This window comes from Astatotilapia calliptera, chromosome 6 (genome assembly GCF_964374335.1).
Source record: "Astatotilapia calliptera chromosome 6, fAstCal68.1, whole genome shotgun sequence".
NCBI classification, from domain to species: Eukaryota; Metazoa; Chordata; class Actinopteri; order Cichliformes; family Cichlidae; genus Astatotilapia; species Astatotilapia calliptera.
This window is the reverse complement of record NC_137427.1, coordinates 25,747,968-25,768,224: the sequence shown is the minus strand read 5'-3', so window position 1 is coordinate 25,768,224 and position 20,257 is coordinate 25,747,968. Positions and strand designations below refer to the sequence as shown.

General features: G+C 39.8%; 1 protein-coding gene across 7 annotated transcripts in view; it reads left to right on the top strand.

Moving 5' to 3' along the window:
- Positions 1 to 20,257, top strand: part of inpp4b (inositol polyphosphate-4-phosphatase type II B) — a 182,331-nt gene that overhangs the window by 100,607 nt on the left and 61,467 nt on the right. For all 7 annotated transcript variants that reach the window (XM_026171319.2, XM_026171316.2, XM_026171320.2 and 4 more), the window contains 3 exons: positions 3,487 to 3,598; positions 9,730 to 9,799; positions 12,961 to 13,108. In XM_026171319.2, the coding sequence (XP_026027104.2) occupies positions 3,487 to 3,598; positions 9,730 to 9,799; positions 12,961 to 13,108 (330 nt within the window). The remainder of the gene's footprint in view (positions 1 to 3,486; positions 3,599 to 9,729; positions 9,800 to 12,960; positions 13,109 to 20,257) is intronic.

Here is a 20,257-nt window from a genome sequence, read left to right as displayed (position 1 = left end):
TGAGTGTTTTTGCTTCTTTTCTGTGGCTATCAGGTGTTTCCCTCCTTGTGGCATCCCACAGAGAGAAAGCCTGAGAAAAACTGACGCTTTGCTGCTTTGAAGTGTTTTGATGAACTTTCCCCACCCACGGGCTGTTGAATTTAGCGTTATTGTCCTTTTCTTGACTTTGCTCTACAAACCTCTTTCCTTTTTTTTGGTCCACAAGAGAGCGGAAACAGGATTTTTGTTTGGTCAATTTTGCACCTGCGTTCATCCATTTAACCCAAGTTATCTAAACTTGTAGACTTCATGATCTTTGACCATTCGCTTATTTTCAGAGTGATGACAGGTTGAGTAAAAACTATTATGATGCCGCATCTATAGACAAAGACAAAACAATCAGTGTAAATGAGGTAGTGTGTCTCCAGACTGTACACCGGGCTCTGCGTTGCAGTGCAAGCCTATTATAGCAGGGTATAACTGCTCGTTTCACCAAACAAATAAAAAAAAGCAACCATTGCCATCTATCATCAAAGCACCAAAGAAGCAAAAAAAAAAACAGTAGTAATGATAGTATTTCCAATAACAGTAGAAAAATAATGACAGTAATAATATTACTGTGGAAAACATGTAACTCATAATGATACTGAGGTCGCTGCTACATTGCAACGCACCCATAAATCCAGCTAAACCACTGGGCTGGATAGACTTGCTCAAACCAATCAAAGTGGGAAAATTAGTTTTCTTGGTTGCTAAATGTGGTGGTTTGAAAACACAGTTGTGTCACAGATCCTATGTACAGAAACATCAAGTCAGCAACATTGCTCAGGTCGTTGCCTTTTGCTCATTTAACTGAATACACACATCTCTTTTTTTAAAGAGTTTTAATAGGTATGTGACCCATCAGCAGTCATGTTACTGTGTTTCATACTTTGAAGAGCCATGCCAAATGAAGTTTAGTTTGTTTTCACCTGAAGGTAAATAATAATCGAGGTCGGGCTTTTACATGTTCAGTCCAAAGACAAGCATGTCAACTGCAAAACTGGTGTTTCTAAAGAGGCTGTGTGGAGCAAATAGATGATTTCTTTGTGTGTACTCAGCTTCCTGCGACCCTGGATGAATATGCCGTTAAAAAATGTGTACACAACCTTTTGTAAGTTCACAGTGAGGTAAGCCTGATGAAGCAGCTTAACTTTAAAATGTTACAGCCTAACAGAAAAAGGAAAAAAGTTTTTGGGGGGGCATCATTAGTGGAAAAGATATTGTGTCATTAGTAGATAAAAACTGTACAAGAAGTAAAATTAAGATATGATGCTCAGCCGAAGCCTCCCGTCTTGTACAGATAATTGAAAGTATTATCATTTGCACTGTGCAGTGTATACAGTGTGTACTTAAGACATATAGCTCGTACATTTAGAGCTTATTAGTGCAAACTGGCCATTTGAAACAAATTGCATTGCATGCTCCCACGCTGGGAAATGTATCCGTAAACTACAAGAAAGCCTTTCAAAAGAAAATAACTGTTAAATGTAAGGCACTTCCCTGATAACTAATTATTTCTCAAATTGTGCCAGATTCACAGCAGACATTTTAAGCACATTATTTTTGTCACTTGAACAAAGCCATCTGATTAAGTGTTGTCATAAAAGAGATCCTGGGCCAATTAGATTAAAAAAAGAAAAAGAAAAAGATGGGCTCACAGGCAAAGAACAATCTGCAGATTTGTTTCCATGCCAGCTCCAACAGACGGAAAGTGACGAGGAGGGAGAAGAGGAGGGAATGTGGGAGTGGAGGGGGAAGGGTCTTTTTTTTTCTCCAAACAATGTCTTCTTTTTCAACAACAGCGCTCATCAAAACCTTCTAAGTTAATCGGAGGTCACTTCATGCTCGTGCTAAATGGCTTTAGTTAAAATAAAGGGGTGCCTCTGAAGACCAGGCATCCTGTCAGAAGTCTCTAACCTCTTCCGTGCTTGTTTTTTAATGGAACAGAGAATTGGCTCTGCAGTGATTGAGCTAAATCGAATCATCCCAGCCCTTTTAAATAGGCTGCAGAAGAGTCCTTTTCCTCACAGACAGCAGTAATATAAAAGAAAATTGTATTTGAGTAGGTGCTGAGTTTATGTTTGGCTGCAAATCAAAACAAACAAAAAAAATCCTAATATATCTCTCAAAGGCATACTGTAAGTTAATTACGTTAAAGCAATTCTAACTGAGTCTCTTGTCCACCTAAATGGGGAGTTTCATTAGTGGATTGCGGCGCAGTAATCTAAAGAGTAGGGGACCACTGTAACCCCTAAGGTTTGCCTTGGGAGGACTATCACAGAACACGATGTGTGTTAATCTCCATTTCCTCGATTATGTGTGGGCCGCTCTCAGCACATAATGTTTGTTCAAAGTCAGGGTGACTTTCTTTTCCCGTGCTTGGGTCCTCTGTTGCGCAGGAACGGGAGGGGGCACGCTAAAAAATGGGGAAGAAACAAGAAGATGAGCAGAGGAGTAAACACTGAGACAGGTGTCTGGCAAGGGACAATGATTGGATTTATAAACCGGCCAATGTTATTTTCTCTGCTTGGAGACTACTGTAAGACATTAAGTGCTAACTGAAGCTCCCAGGGTCCCACTCCACAGACACTTTCCCTTCACTCTCCAACCTCTCGATCCCCGTCCTCTTCTCCAGTTTTCACTCACATTGCTTCCCGCATCTCCTTTCTTACCTTTTTCTCACGGGTGCCTTTAGATTTTCTTCTTTTGTGTCTGCCCAAGATTGATTGGCCTCGAAAGCATCCTTTTTGCTTCCATCACCATCCTTGCATTTTCTTCTCCTCGGGCAGGGGTGTGTCATCCATCCTCCTGTCTCCCCAGACCAGTGGCTGATGCACAACATCCAATATTTTCTCCAGCTGGAGTGGAACTGAGCACATTAGGGATGGGTCTGTTAAGGTGATCAGACTCGCTCCCGCTATACCCGGGAACCATTTTTCTTCATTTGAGAGCGTCTGTCTTCCTGCCAATACTATAGATTTTCTATCAGCTCCTTAATCATGGCCCCATGATTGGGAAAGTGATTAGTCAGGTCTCTCCGATATGAAAACTCTAGTATCAATTTTCATATCTGTCGGGGCACATAGCCTGGTTTAATAAACCACTATTTGAACAGTTAGATGAAACGTTCTTTCCTTCACCCCCATCAGCTTCCTGCTGAAGCGCGCTGGGATTTTATTCTGCATGCAAAACTCCTGGGCAAAATCTGTCAGGAAAAGGAATCGCCGCAGTGCAAGCGTCCATGTCCTGATTCCACTTTTTACTCAAAGCTTTATAATTTCACAACCTGTGCAAGGCTGGAAATAAGCTTATTAGGTGAAGATGAATATTTCTGAGGCCCGTAGAGGGGCAGTAGCTAGAGGAAAATATCATTTAACAGATGAGACTTTTATTTAACAGCTTGAATGAAGAGGCCAAAAGTGAATGTATCTTTTTCTCTCTCTCTCTCTTCATGTCTTGCTTTAGGTCATCTGATGGTGTGTGCACAGCAGGAACAGTGGTGGTGAGTCGTCTGAAGATGGGGGAGATGGAGGAGGTTGATGTGGACCAGATCACCACAGACATACCGTCACAGAAGGTAAGGTTAGCGGGCTGACTAGACGAAGCAGGAGCGGGAGTCTCCATGTGCCAGACGCCTCGTGCTAATACTAGGATTAGACAGGCACTGCACAAGTCCTCCAATGAGATTAAATAAACTTCAGTAAAACCTAATAGGGATTTACAGGATGTGAGTACGTTTAATGTCTGAATGCCTATATGTTGATACCGAAAGGGTTTTAAAAGAATGATATTGACACACATACACTCACAAATCTATTTGTGTCAAACCGTTATGCATTCTTCTCTACTCTTAACTGGGCTCTGAGATCACACAACGTCATCATCAGGAAGTTAAAAGAGGAAGGAGGAGTATTCTCCTTCAGAGTCTGAGTTTTTGAGGCGCCACCAGACCGAAAGTAGAGTTGTCCATATGCACTCCTGATTTGATTTCTGCATTTCTCTGCACATTCCTAAGAGGCCGTGATTTGTCAGGTGAATTCATGCTGTAGATCTCAGGGAAATCAGTTAAAAAAAAAACAAAAAAACAAAAAAACAAAGCTCTTGGGATATTTCTCATCCGTAAATAGGAACAGCTTTGTAGAGCAGCACAGAGGCCTGCTGTTGATTTCCTGTTTGTGTGGATAATTGTGTGTTTTTTGTACGTTGTGTTTGTGTATGCGTGTGATTCATGTCTTATATAATTGACCAAGGGCCTCTACATGGCTGACTGGCTTTCTGTTCTGCCCACCCCTGTTAATGGTGCAGGGAGGTTCCCTGCTAGGCTCCAGCATGTCACTGAAAATCTGCCCATGTCGCCTTGATGAATGTGTTGCCCTATGCGTGTGCGTGTGTGTGCGCATTTGTCTTGTCACAGCATATTTCCTTGTGTGCATCGTTGCTGTTGTTGAAGATGAAGGAAGGAAAGAAGGAAGGGCTATGACAAATCCAGGGGAAGGCTCACTTTAGACTCAGGACTCTCTTGTAGGGAAGTTCTCTTATTCCCTCCTTGTTCAAGGTACCTTAGTCATGTTCATGTGCTGCTGCCTAATTTACATATTTGCACATGCTTGTAAGTCTGTGTTTGATCAGTCCGTGTCATCGCTTAGGTGGTTGCTGCTCATGAATATCCCACTGACCCTGCAAAAATAATCAGCTGAAGCAAGAAAGATACTCCAGTCACCTTTGATCTGATCTCTTTACATATTTTAGCCTTCAAAGAGCCATCTAACAGATGCTGCCTACCGTTACAATGGGACTCCTTTCGCAGCTGAGGCCCTTAGCTCATTGTTAATACTTATCATTAGACGAGAAACTTGCCCAGTAAAATCTGCCCATTCTGTCCAATGGACACAGTTTGCTCTGGAGTTAGTGTGTGTGACTCTGTGTGGCTGCTGTTGGTTAATGTCTGTTTTATTCAGGATCAGTTTCTGAGCTAGGAGAGGTGATGGATCGTCCCTAGCAGTCATTAAAGTCCTTTTCTGGGGACAGATTTGGCTGTCTGGCTGTGTTAGATGGTTCATCAGACAGGCCAGAGCTGGGATACAGCGAGCATGAAAGATTGCTAGTTGTCAGTGGTTCACGTTGCTTTGATGAAGAAACCCAGGCATAATTCAAAAAAAACATCATTTTAACTGGTGTGCATGTGTGTTTTTATGAAAAGCAGAGTGTAAAGTTAAGAGTACAGCTTCACCTCCTTTCTGTGTGAATTTGACTATTTTATACATTTTAAGGGTCTGCTACATTAAAGCCCCAGGGTTTGTATCAGTTTCTTTCAACCTTTTCAGGACCAAAACCTCAAGAATAAAAAATGTAAGAAATAAGTTAATGATGTGCCACTACACTGTAGGCTTTGGTACTCAGAACGTCTGGTTTAATAACTGTTGGCCACAGTAGTCCAGTGCAGAAGCTCTAACCCTAACTCAGTGTTATTTCACCCAACACAAAAGTCAGAGTTGCAGCTAATGTATCGTCTTTGTTTTATATTAGCTAAAACATAACTTTTGTCTAGCACTAAAATCATGCAATCCTGTAATTACCTTACAGGGTCAATGACAGTCAATTTTTTATTTTTTAATCAATTAATATACTGGGGGAGGTGGGGGTCCATGTCCATGTCTCATTCCCTTTCACCTTCATTACCTCACCATTACAACACCGCTGCTTCAGTGTGCAAACTACCACCAATTAAATAAATGAGAAATGAAAAGGATTCAGACCATCACATTTTACAGGAAACACAAAAAGTCCTAGAAATTAGGGCTGGGCGATATGGCCTAAAATCCATATCGCGATATAATTTGAAGCACGTGTGGTAATGATATATATCGCGATATATTGTGTTCTTCTGTCTAACGTATTTTCCACACTATAAGGCACACTTAAAATCCTTTAATTTTCTCAAAAATCGAGTGTGCCTTATGTATGAATTCTGGTTGTGCTTACTGACCTCGAACCGATTTTGGTGTGCAGAAATCTGTTAAAAAATGTTTTGATGGATTGTCAGAGCATTACGGCTGCCGTAGTAAGGAGCTTCGCGGAGTAATCTGGGTCCAAAGCTCCGTCTCTTCAGGTCCCAAAGTCAAACGAACACTGAGAGTTAAAAACGGTTTAAATTCTTTCATCTTTAATAAAATCATCAGCGTTGCTGCTTTATCGGGTGTAACAATTAAGTTTTACATCCATGCATCCATGAAAACAGAATTTATTAAATTTAACGGAGTTAGAAGTTAACAGGAAGTTAGCTCGCTAGTTTCCACCTAAACATGACATACCATGTTCTGACTGAGAGATTTTTGAAACTAACTAAAACGTACAGCTCTGCCACCACTTCCGACATAAATGAAGACAGAAAACTAAACAGCAGTGGCGTTTGCAGGGTTACTGAAGTTGGACTACCTGGTATATAATGTTCTGCTACGGGATTGCTAGCGACACAGCTATGTTAGCATAACATTAGCACAGTGAAGCTGGAGGATGAACGCCAAGTTTTTTTCCACTTGATAAAAGTTAACGTGAAGGATTCTGGTGGTTAGGGACAAATGCAATCGTATAGCAGGATGCTATAGACGGGCCAGACTTCAGTCAGGAGAACAACTGAGATTATTCATCCACAATAGGAGGTTAGTTATTAATATACTGCAACAACATGGGAACAGTACAGCTGCGAGAGAATTCAACATTAATGAATCAATGGTACTGAAGTGGAGGAAGCGCAGTTTTTGGCTTTCCCCATATTTCAAAAGTGCTTCATCTCTTTGCTATGACTGTCGCCCGGCATAATTTGCAGATGATAATGGTTGTAGCCACTGCGATGCTTTCGACCGCGATGCGCTATCGCGATAGAGCGGTATAGTCAAAATCTCTATCGGTGGCCAAATTTATATCGTTTCTATCATATATCGTTTATATCGCCCACCCCTACTAGAAATGTACCTGTTTAGTGTCTGTCAGATTTTTCCCTACAAGAGATTTGTAGCTTCTTAGTTCACCTTGTCGAATTGCTGTTATGCATCGGACCTGCGGTTTGCGACATCCTGCAGTTCAAAACAGTTAGAAATAGTACATTCACAGTTTGTTGCCTCTTCAACTGATGGAAGAGCAGCTGTAATGGTCCAACAGAAAGTCATTAAACCGAAAGTCATTTAACTCCAAATGTCTGCTGTTGGTCTCTGTAAATGGAACAGGATGTCTTCCTGTACAGAGATTTGGGTAAAAGAGGGTGACAGACTAAAGATGAGGACCTAGAGGAAAGGAATTTACTTTAGTGGAATATTTATTAATTCTTTCTTTAGACTGACAGCGGTTTGTGCTTCTGCATTTTGACATTTTCGTCAAATTAAATATTGGAGTTAAATCGGTGCTAAGTTGCCGAGTGTCTGAAGAGGAAATGGTGAGTGTGGGGATATTGCACATATGAATTTAATAATAACTACATTACATTTTTATCTTTTCTCTAAAGGTAACGAGTACGTAATCCGTTCCATTTGTTTGTCTGTTTGTTAGCAGTCTAGCGTCCACAGTTTTCAAGAGATCAGTTTTAAATTTTGTGTGATGGTAGATACCAATTACAGCTTGAACAGGTGTAACTTTGGTGAGAGTCAGGTCAAGGTCAACATCACCCAGTGTGAAAATCTGTAAAAACTTGATATTACCCAAAGTGTTTTATGGATCGTCTTCAAACTTCACTACAATATACCAGCCCCTGGGGGACTTGAGTACCTAGATTGGCTAAGCATTTGACCTTGACCTTCACTGTTATTGTGCAAGGTCAAAATTGGCCTTCTTACCTTGCAGTAGCAGCACTGCAGTCTCTGGGTGTTACTGAGGCTTAACTGTTAATTGTCTAAATCTGAAAAGGTGTAGATAAAGGCCTCAGGTTGGCTTGGGGGAGATCCTACTTACCATAATGCTTTCTGGGCTGTCATTTTCAACCAGTGAAATAAAACCAGTGTTTCTACTAATTCTGATGTCAGTCTCCACTTCATGTTGCAGCTTCTGAGCCAGGTTGTAACAGTGGGAACACCCACTTTTTCACAAATCACACAAATTTTTAATAATTGTGTGTAACTTAGGCTACATCCACACGTACACGGGTATTTTTGAAAACGGAGATTTTCCGTTTTAGTTTTAAAAACTTATCCCGTCCACATGTAAACGCAAAAATGAAGGAAAATGCTGCTAGGAACATGCCAAAGCAACAGGTGGCGATATATTCCTAACCGTGTAGAAATGTTGGCCAATCAGAAGTCTAGAAGCCTCGGTGGGAAATAGTAAACATAGATGGGGCATAGAAGCAGAACCAAGTTGTATGTGTGGAGGGACAGTAACTGTGTGTATATATGTAAGCATTTAAACACTGCAGAGAGTACAATTAACAGTAATAGTATTGTAGAAATGCATTTCACCGAAACAATAACGTGGCGCACAGTGTGACGTCAAAAAAGGCGCACACCTTTGACGCTGCGTGCAAAAAATGAGTTTTAGTAAATACGCCGTTTACATGTGGACGAAAGGGGAAAACACATAGAAGAATCTCAGTTTTCAAAAATACCCGGGTACGTGTGGACGGAGCCTTAGATAAGTTATCAAGATTTTGTTTTTAAAAGGAAAAAAACAGAAAATATTTAACACTCAGCCAGAAACAGAGTCGCCCTCTGTTGGCCTTTAAAGACAGCTGCAGGTTTATGGCACTTCCACATGCTTTATATTTTCAGATTGTCCATATTTTTCCCTCTCACACCCAGCTCGTCACATCTATCCCTTCACTGACCCTGGTTCTGTCCAATGTTTCTTCCTGCTAAAAGGGTTTTTTACTCCCACGGTCACCAAGTGGTTGTTCATAGGAGGGTCATCTGATTGTTGGGGTTTCCTTTCTATCAGTGTAGATCTTTACTTCACAATATGAAGCACCTTGAGATGATTATTGTTGTGATTTGGCACTATATGAATACAACTGAAATGAAAATTAAATTGAATTGAATTTCTTCCAAAGTCTTTTGCTTGCTTGAGAAATTTCATTTTGGAAAATTGCACCTAAACTAATTCAGAACATTAGAGTATACTGCAAGTTTTATGAGAGTGGATTTTTTGTCTCTTGTTGGTTACTGTTGTAATGATTAAGCAATGAAATAACCACATTAAAAGATATTGGATCTTTTGCCTAGTAGGACACAGTAATTGAGAGATTAAAGCTGTGTGGTCTCCCATCTCTCCTAAGTAAAACCAGGTAATTTACTGTATGTCAGTTGATAGTTTGAAATTTTGAAAGTTTGAAATTTACCAGCTGAAGAAACCGTATATATTTATAGATGTATATGTATAGATAGAAAGATAGATATGGGTTTTTTAATGTAATTATGCTTATGTGAGCAGCTTTATGGTTCTCTAGCAGAACACGGATCAAACTACCGGAATTTTACCTGCTGGCTACAGCTTTGGCGCTAAAGTACCTCTCAGTGTGTCAAAGCTAAATTAGGATTTTCAAACTCGAGCTGCCACCAAATTAGAGTATATGTCACATCAAGTCTCAGTGTCAGGCTGCACTTAAATGTGGTTGCCGTCACAGGCGACAGTTTGTGATCAAAGCCTGAAAGCACATCAGAGAAATGCTTTACTGTTCATGCTCATGTTTGCCAGTTTTCATCTTGTCTTTTCTTCTGTTCTTTCCAGTGTCCACTGGTATGTGAGTCTGCGCACCATTCTTGCACCGACAGAGAAAATAACCCATTGACCGGGCCAGGTATGAGTCACACCCTGAGCACCTGTAATTTCACCACTTATTGCTGGATAATGTTGCAATAAAAATGCCTCTAATTTCCCCTTCTTGAAAGAACTCTATAATGGCCTTGAAGGAAAGGCTGAAAGACTCTATTATAATGCATTTAATACATTAACATCATGTAACGTCTTCATCTAAAAGTCTGTTAATGCTCTGCATCTGTTTAACCTTGAGTAACTTCTCTATGAATAACATTTGAAGTCTATGCTGTGTCCTTTTTCTTGATTAAAGAATTTTATCTTCCCTGCTTACATTTACTATGCGCCAAAGTGTTTTTAGACAGACAGAGACTAGTGAGAGGTGTCTGACAATGTTAGCCTGCTCAGTTCTTTGTAGACTAACTAAAGATGATCAGAAGATGTCATATGAGCTGCGTGAGACTAATTTAGTGGTAACACAGAAAGTCAGCTCACTCACCGGTTAGAAAAGAGAGCATTGCAGAGAGAAAATGAAAGACATGTAGACGGAAAAGCGTGTGACTTGAAAAGGTCACAACTCCTGCTGTGTTAAAACTTCACAGCCCCTTTTTCAAAGGAAACTTGGGAGACACACATCCATTTGTTCCACACATCCATTTTCTCCTGTACCTGGATCCCCTTAGCCTCCCCGAGCTCCCCAGCAGCCGCACGCCTGTTGTCATGGTGTCATTGCTGCTTACTGTTTCTACTGTGATTAACTAGTGAACTGCAGCCATGTTTGCAGGTGCACATCTGCAGCCTGTCAAAACAATACCCTCCCCACAGATACAGCCAGATTGAGTAACGCAATTTAGTCTTCCACTTTTATTACCTTTCAAAATGAGCATGCAGAGAACAGGGAGATAGCAGAGCCCACGCGCAGCAATTCTCGGCAAGTCATTTTCTTAAGAGGTGTCAGGAAGGGAAATGGAGGCGTCTGATTGGTGGACAGATTAGTGTGGCGGCAGGGGGGAGTCCGGGGGTTAATCCGCTTCGCTGATGGGGGTGGAAGTCAGCAAACTGTTGCTCCGACGATTAAGGCTGTGCCCTCACCCCTTTCTCTCCATGTATCTCCTCATTTATTTTTGTCAACCCATTAAAGTTTTTCGAATCCCCGTGCCAACGATTTTTGATTTTCACATTTCATTTAGATGCAATTATGAACCCTCTCAAGAATTGTTCAGGCTAGTCATAATTAAATTGTCATTAATTTCAACATCTTAAGCGCCGTAGAAAAATAATATTAAGCCCGTCTGCAGTCTGTCTGACTTATCGTTATTGTCCTTAAGAGAATCTCTTGCTGTCTGTGTGGAGTTTTTATAGTGTAGTAGCCTGTCTACTGCTATGCAGTTAAGTCAGTAAAAAGTCACAAGATTAACACTAATAGAAATGCCTTTCGTGCAGAGCTTTGGAAAATCTTTTGCTGCATTTCTTGCTGTGCTTGCTGTGGTTACTGTATGGTAGTTTTCTCTATTTGATTTCAGTATATTCTTTGCTATTCTCATCATCTAGATATCACATAAAAAGCATCCAGCACATGGACCATATGTGAACCCCACAAAGACAACCCCCAACAAGAATGGGACTTCTGTTCTGTACCCTGATCATTTGTTTCTCTTTATTATCATGTTTAAATTCCTGAGTGGTAGTACACTTTGTTGGAGAGTGGATGTCAACCATGGATTTGTTAAGAATAATTAAAAGCTATGGAGTTGTATATGCATTTGTAATATCTATATAAAGTACCAAAACAGTGTGGGGGGATGGTATCAGATGGTAAGGAAGAATGTTTGTTCATGGTTTTATAACACCAAAGGAAGTCTACAACGCAAACCGATTATCCAAACTCAGTTATTCTTGGATTTGGTCCCGAAATGATGACGTTAACCAAACAATCAAATCCAGTCAGACTAGCATGAAATACTGTTGGCTGGTGGCGAAGATGGGAATTGTTGGAATAGTTTTTAACATTTTTTATTACAGTTGTTTTGTTTTGATTTGTAAAGGTTACCCAGTTTTTACTAAGAAACTATCTTTTATTAAACCACATATAAAGCTGCTGCTTAAGTCAGTCAAGTAGCACATTGCATCACATTGCATCCTAAATGAAAACTCTTACCACATAAGGACTCCCACTGTCGTGTGCCTTCTGGAACCCATCTGAAGGGCGTCGCTGAACTTTAACACTCGAGGACAAATGACGTAGCAGTGTGAGGATTAATGGCTCAGACACTAGGTTTCAAAACGAGGACTCAGACAGACGACCTTGAAAAAAACAAAAAAACAACAGTTTACTTCCATCAGTGTTATAGTGCTGTATAAGGGCTTCTTATGGGGACTGTTTTCTGCACTGCCAGTAGGAGCATGAGTATGGCTTCCATTTATGAATTAAGGCAAAAAAAAAATTTGATTTTTTTTTTCCTGCTACGCATGTTTGACTACCCATTGCAAGATTTTCAAGGTTTCACTCTGAGTGCTTCAGCTCTGCAAACAGAAAGGAGTACTACACACAGTTTAAGGCTCACAGCTTTCTTGCCCTCTGCTGCTAGCATGCAGATAAGAGCATTAGAGCTGTTTTTCGTTTCCAGCCTTCAATTGCTGCTATTAGCCACTCTCTGCAAGAAAAAAAATAAAGATGGGACTCAACGTGAATCAGTTTTAATGGAAGAGCTGGGCACTGGGGTTCGTAAGGAAACTTTCAAAATGATTCAATGGACCGTTCCTCAGCGTTGCACAATAAATAAGCAATTAATATGGAAATGGAGGAAATAATAAGGCAAAGATTAGTAGGACAAGGTTACGTGTTTTGCTCTGCTGTGCTGTCAACTGAAGTATAGAGAGAGTAAGAGAGGGAAGGAAGGCCTTGAAAAATGAGAAACTTCTTATCTACGGCAGACACCATTATTGATTATAGAATTTAATTTGTGCTTCATACCTCACACGACTTTTCAAGACTTTTGAAGTCTATCTGTTCTGTCACGTCCTTGAGGCCAGCAGCTGTCAGAGCTGATGTAAAAGTCTGTTTACCTTTTGCAAAATTAAAGAGAAACTCTTTAAAATTTATAAAACAGGGATGTGATGTATTTTCTGCTGTGTCAGATGGTTCAGTGAACAACTTCTTTTTTTTTACTTTGTTCTCACCATCCCTTTGTCTTTCTCTGGCAGTGTTCAAGAACCCAGTATGCAAAGTGTACAGATTTCAAACAGTGGACAGCAAGTGGATGCTTGTGCGGGAACAAATGGAGGAGTGCACTCTGTCGTTCAGTATCCCCAAACAGCTGCTCGCGCTGTACATTCAGGAGGACATGAGTAGGTAAGCGCATCTGAAAAATCAGACATATTCGTTGTGTGGACCTTAATTTCTTCTTCTTGTCGTGGAGATTAAGGACCCAGGCTGTGGAGCCATACTGATTAAACAGAAGGCAGGTCTTTTATTTTGGCTGACTCGCAGTTCTCAGAAACAAAGCCCAAAGTAAATCCAAAAACAAGAAGCTGAGATTCAAAATTAGCCCAGGAAATCACGGGGGTTAACACATGAGGGGAGCTTAGCAGACACTGCAAGAAAGACTGAGGGGAAGACACAACTATTTTTACAGGGATTCAAATTCAAATTCAAATTTTTATTTGTCACGTACACAGTCATACACAGTACGATATGCAGTGAAATGCTTAGACAACTGCTCGTGACCTAAAGAAAAAAAAAGGAAAGGGCTATGAATAAGATAGGAAATAAATATGAAAAATTAAAAAGTGTAAATTTAACTAGGAAGGAATAAAATATAAGAATATAAAATATAAAAAATGAAATAACTGTACAACACAAATTAGAATGAAGGGTAAATTTAACTGGGAAAGAATAAGATAAAATATATAAATTAAAGTTGAAAATAAAATAACTGTACAACAAAATACACAATACACAGTATAGAACTATATAAGAATGTATGAAGAAATATAAATAAATAAATAAATATATATACACACACACAATAACAGCAGCTGTACAAGTATTAACTGGAAATGAAGAATATAGTGACCAGTGTTGTGCAATCCACATTTGTCTTGTGCGGTGCAAATATGCTTAAAGTGGTTTAAGTGATGAAGTGAAAACAATGTCCAGTGTGTGTGTAAGAACTATATGTGTGGGTCAGTACTGTGTGGTGGTGTGATTGAGAGACCGTATCGCCTGCGGGAAGAAGCTCCTCCTCAGTCTCAACAACAGACTGTTCTCTCTGTTGAGGTCAGGAAAGCGATTCCGCTCCCTGAAGACCAACACAGAGAACAGTCTGTTGTTGGGATGGCTAAGGTCCTTCACGATCTTCCTGGCCTTGGTCCAGCACCGCCTGCTGTAGATTGATCTGGGATTTGTAGGCCAGTCTTCTGGGCAGATCCCAGCACCGCACAGCACCGCCTGCTGTAGATTGATCTGGGATTTGTAGGCTAGTCTTCTGGGCAGATCCCGGCACCCCCGTGCCTTATGTTTGACACTGCTCAACCGAGGCAGGGTTGAGAGTAAAACTAAGTGCAAAGAACAGGCAGCAGCTGACTACCACAGCAAAACAAGACCTAACTTAAGACTCACTAAACACAGAAGAAACCTATAATAAAGAAGGAAACTAAGCATAAATAACACAATCTTTAAAAAGTAATAGAACTCAAATATAAAAAGTTCAAAAAACCTCAAAAACAGACTAAAGCATAACTCACAATGAAACCTAACAGAAAAGCCAAACAGAAAGCATCTGAAAAAGACAAATAACTCAAACATGGCACGGTTTAGTTCAACACAACAACAGCCACCTCGAGACACTTTATATTGGAAGGTCTTCAGTCTAGACCTTACAATAGTGGAGAGAAAATCCATCAGTGAGATAAAAAAAAAAACTCCCCTCTTATGGGAAGAAACCCCCAACAGAACCAGGATCAAGGAGGTGGAGCCATCTGTTGCAACAGTTGGGGCTACAGCTGTACACAGGGGAGGCTAAAAAAGACAGAATGCAAACAACTAAATATTAAACACTGTAACTAACTCACAAAGGACGACAGTAATGAAAGCCTCAGAATATAGGAATCAGGACCCAACGTGGTCAGGAGATAGACCAGGTCACCTAGTAATTGGAAAGTTGGTGGTTCCATCCCTGTCTGCTCCAGTCTGCATACTAAATATCCTTAGCAAGATGCTAACACCAAGTTGCTCTTTGATGATGTGTTGGATATAAAGGACTTCCATGCAAAAAGCATAAAAGAAAGTCCATGTGTGAATAAGTGCTCGGATAGAGCAGAAAAGTGCTATATCAGAACCAGTTCATTTACCATTTTTCAGTCTATAAGGAAACCAAGTCAATAACCCAAACTCCGAGATTAACTAGAAAACTGAAATACACAATACACAACCCACAAACAACCTAAAGACCGCAACAGCCTCCTCCCATATTTAAAACTAACCCCTTTACAACCTCAGCTCTATTTGTATGTTTAAAGACTTTACTTGGAATCAAAACAGAGTCTAGTTGATACTGTGTGAGAAAAAGGAAAAATTAGACCATCCCCTCGGGCTCGACCGTTGATTGTCAAGGCAGATCATTCCTTAACTGGCCTGTTGTCTCTGGCAGCCCTTTCTCATACATAACACATAAACAGTCCATACATAGACACGCTCACACATGAATTATTTACGCTGACTTCAATCCAAGGCACACAAAGATCCAATCAGAGATCTGGATGAGTGCGTTAGTAGGAGGATGTTTTTCCATTTGTAATCACAGCATGTAACAAAAGCCTCACACAGCCACACAACATCAAGGACACGTGTCCGTCACATCCCTTCCTTAAGCATATGCACTGGATCCCATTCACCTTCCAGTAACGTGTTCCTAGAGCATCGGTGCTGTTCTGCTGCCTTTTTAACCTTACTTCCTGATAATTCAAATCTTAGCTAAATTTAGAAGACAATTATAGAATATTTATGAAATGCGTTATCTGTATAATACAGCTCATGAGCACTCAGCAGGCTCCAAACCATAACTACCGTATACAGTGTTCGTTTATTAACACCCATGTGCACCATATCTCCAGCTTGGTCGCTCGAGCACCTCTTCTATAATCCTCTTTAAATGTTGTCTTTCTCCACGGTGCCTCTCCATTTTGGCGATTCCGTCAGCCAAGCTCACAGCGGTGTTAGCTCAGGGTTTTTAATGATTCAGTAACTGCTGTAAAGTTGTGAGTGCAGCAGCGGATGGTGGGTGGCTTAGTTTGCTTTAGCACTCTGTGATAATCTTGGATATTTCTTCCGTCTATTTGTTAGCTTTAATGTCTCCACTCATGTTCTAATCGAAGACTGTGAACACAGAGGCAGTAGAGTTTCCGCTGTGGCTCCTTGTGCGCGTCGCCGTGTGTATGTGTGCAAAGAAGATAAACGCATGTGCAGCAAAGTGTGCGGGTATCGATAAAACCTCCCTCATTAAGAGCTGTCTGGTTTCTCATTAATGAAAAAAGAAAAAGTGCCCTTGCTTTTGGTGTTAATTAACAAGTACTGTGTTTGCGTGTCAAGATCATGTAGGTGACATTTTGGCATCCACCATCTTTGTTTGCACTTGCTCTTTATATCTAAGATCTGGATTAATGGCTGTGCTTGTTGTCTTGATGGAGCCGTTTTTTCACAATAAACTGAAGGTATTTGGGGTGAAAAATGCTTGCTTTTCAGCGCAGCCACAGAGGTTTTATTGACCCCCACACAAAAGGCCTTTAGTTATTAAACTGAACAGTCACTATAATGCGCCATGAAATAAAGGCAGCCACATGACAGGTCTTTTCTTTTTTTGGAAATGTATTTTGTTATCCGAATCATCTGGCTGACTCAATTTTAACACATTTTCCTCTTTATCTGTATCGATCTATTGTTTGTTTTTAATCTGCATCACATGTCAGTTTAAAAAAGTCATTGTTTATAATAACTACAAATATATTTCATGAATTTTATCCAGTTAATCCTCTTATCTTCCTTTTTCTTACCTTTTTTGCTTTCTTATGCTGTAGGACATTGTTTTTTGTTTTTTTTATTTTATTATAACTGAAAGAGATGCTGCTTCAGTCAGGGCCACAATACTAAAAATATTATTTTTATTCTCTGACCGCAGTAATTTATATTTAGTGGTGGGGTGGATGGAGCTTACCTTGTAAGGGCTGGTGTGGTGAGAGCCGCAGTAAAACCCCACCACAAAACGGAGCAGGCAAAAAACCCCGATAAATATCACGTTAAGTTATTATCTAACTTAACGTGAAATTAAAAAGTACTATCCACTAGCCAAAAATAAAATATTGAATTAGATAATCATTTGCAACAGTATTAATGCCAACAGTCCCGTCTTCACTCTTCCAGTTAAGGCACAGTTTCACAACACTGCTGCACACAACCCCTCCTCTCAGTTACAGCTGAAATACCTAAAGGCCTCAACAATAAGCAACACTTTAGGAGGAATTTCAAGAGGTCAGTAAAGCTCCAACACTGAACTAATAAACACATATCACAAATGTTAACCAGGCAGGCACACATGTTAACATTAGGTCAGCAATTACCTGACAGCCACATTATGATTTAGCCATGAATTGTTTCAAATATTGCTTTTAAACAATTCAAAGCAATATTTCAAGATGATCGAACACAGTTCACTGCAGTTCCAAGTTTTTAAAACGATACATTAAAAGATAGAAGAGTTATTATTAGACTAGCAGCTAATAATAAAAGGATAACACTAATATGGGAGCTAGGTAGCTTCCTGCCTGCCTATCTGTAACACTAATACAGCGTTAATTTAACAGGATAACACAATTTGATAGGAAAAATGTGACTTGTTTTTTTTTTTTAATGCACTACATAAAAGACTCTTAAAATTCATCTTCAAATACAGTAACATAGTGTTTGCATTGTCAAAAATGACGGTTATTCCTTGTATTGTTCTAATATATTTTAAAAAATAAGCTTGTCAATTTCCCCCCGTGTTATACAAAATTGTCAAGTTTGAAACTCTAGTATCGTGGTGACCCTGTTAGATGTAGGATGAAAAGGAGGCATTGAATTGGAGGTGGGTGACAAAGCGGCTTGCAGAGGTAGCAGCAACTGTGAGCAGCTTAAACCGGCTTACCGATTGGATGTGTAGAAGAGTATTGCTGCTGACTTGCACTCCATGGCCTGTGTAAAGTGTAAAAAATACAACTGTATAATATACTGTGTTATTCCAAAGAAAGTTATTTTAGCATGAGTAATGAATTAGAATGTAGCAGAGTCTCCCTGAATGTTATTTTTGGGCTTTAGAGTTTTAGTGTTAATCAGCAATGAATATTAACAAATATCTAAATCCTGATGTTGAACACCTAATACCTGCAAAAAGAACGAATATCCAAGCAGTTGATAATCGAGAAGGCAAAACAACATACACAATAGGACAAAGAGGACAGGAAAAGTGGATGATTGTTGTTTGTTCTCACTACAGGCTAGATCATTTCAAAGATGCAATAAAGTCATCATCTTACTCTATAATATTAAATGTGACATTGAAAATGCATTTTCCCTAACATCTGCTGTCTGTTAAATGTTATACTAGGATCTGTGACCTTATTTTTGCATGCATATTTAATCAGCTCATACCTACTCTTATCACACCTTTACCCTTTCCAGACAATAGCGCAGTGATTAAAGGGGGTGAGTCTATCGTATATCTCTGTTCACCATCTCTGTGCCTCGGAACCCTCATTTAGCAAGCAGATATGCGTATCTGTTGTTTTAACCATTATTTACATCCACCTTGACCTGAGACACAAAGTAACAGAACGATAGTGTGGTTTGAGCCTGTGATGCAGTGTCTTAAGGATATTTAGTGGAGACCATTGTGGCTATATATTTACTATTTTAACACTTAAATCAGAAAACTTGAAACCACTGTCTCCTTGATCATTAAAGTGGTCAATTGGTCAAGTGGATTCATTAAGAACAATGTATATTTCAGTGAAACCAGTGGAAACATGGGTCTGTTTAGTACCCACTAGCTAGAAAATCTACTATAAGATTATCTAAACAGCACAACATTTAAAGACACTTATTAGCAGGGTTGTTCCTTTTCCTGATTGATGCCAAATATTTTTTATTTTGTTTTCTTATAAAACAACAGGAGTTTCAAGCCATTTTGCAAACATTTTGCATTACAACTACACCGATTTTGGTTCAAGTGTCTTTTTAATTGAAGATAATTACAAAAGTATCAATGATTCTCATTTTCAAATCACATGAATGTTCTGCTGTCAGTAGCAATATAAGCGACCTTTACTCTGAAAATCTGGAATATTAGGAAACTTGAATATCACTGCCAGTTAACAGTCCACTGCTGTCCTCCGATATATGTACTCTTATTTGTAAAACTACTCTGATATAACCGGTGGCTATGCTAGTTTCTGTTTTGTTGAGCAGGTAGGCAGTGTAGAAATAATGTCTGATGGAATATTTAAGAACAAACATAGTGTGAAAATTCACCAAAGGCAAAGTGCAAAGAGTGACTACAGAAACATAAAAAAAACATTTTATGCTGTTTTAAGGGGCTGAGGGCTATCTGTGAATTTATTGCTTGCCAGGCAGAGAAATTGGGCCAGAAGGAAAACCACAGGTCACTGGACCTGCTCAAGCATAAGAAGTGGGTGAAATCAAAAAGCTAGAGGACTCTGAGAGGAAACCAGAGCTGGATTTTCCACTGGCAGAAGATAGCAGATGGGCACAGCTGGATACAGATCTGAGTGATATGTTGGACAGCATCCTGAAAGGAGATGTAACCAAGAAGATAAAGACCATGGTGCAAGCTGTGCAACAGGTACGCCAAGATGCCATGAAGGAAGGCAGACACCAGCAAGCCATCAGCAGATCCCAAGAGGTGGCTTTGACAGATCACATAAAAAAAACCCGGCATTGCTCAAGAAAAGGTGCTGAAAGATAGAAAAAAAATTTGCAGGAAGGAGATAAACTGTAAAAACCAGAAAGAGAGAAATGTCAAGAGAGAAAACATTTTTTTAACCCTAACCACTTTACAAATCACTCCTATTGGAAAGCCCAAGAGCAGGAACCTGATATGTTCTTGGGTAGAAGTTAAGGACAGTGTGGAAGTGGGACACGATGACCCCACTAGAGATGTTTCAGTAGGAAACAGTTTTTCCTGCTGCCAACACTTAAGATGCACATCCCTTTTAACATGACAGACTTTGCCATCGACTAAAGTAACAGAAATAGTTGGAAAATCTCAAGAAGGATCCACTTCAAGACCATGAGACCCTACTTTCAAGATCTATAAATACTGCCCAGTGGCACTGAAGAGTTTTGAGAGATGCTCCTGTTAGAAGTTTAAATATGTTATGGTCTATTATTATTCACAGATTAACATATAATCTACTCACCAATGTGTATGTTGTATCCAAACAGAAAGTG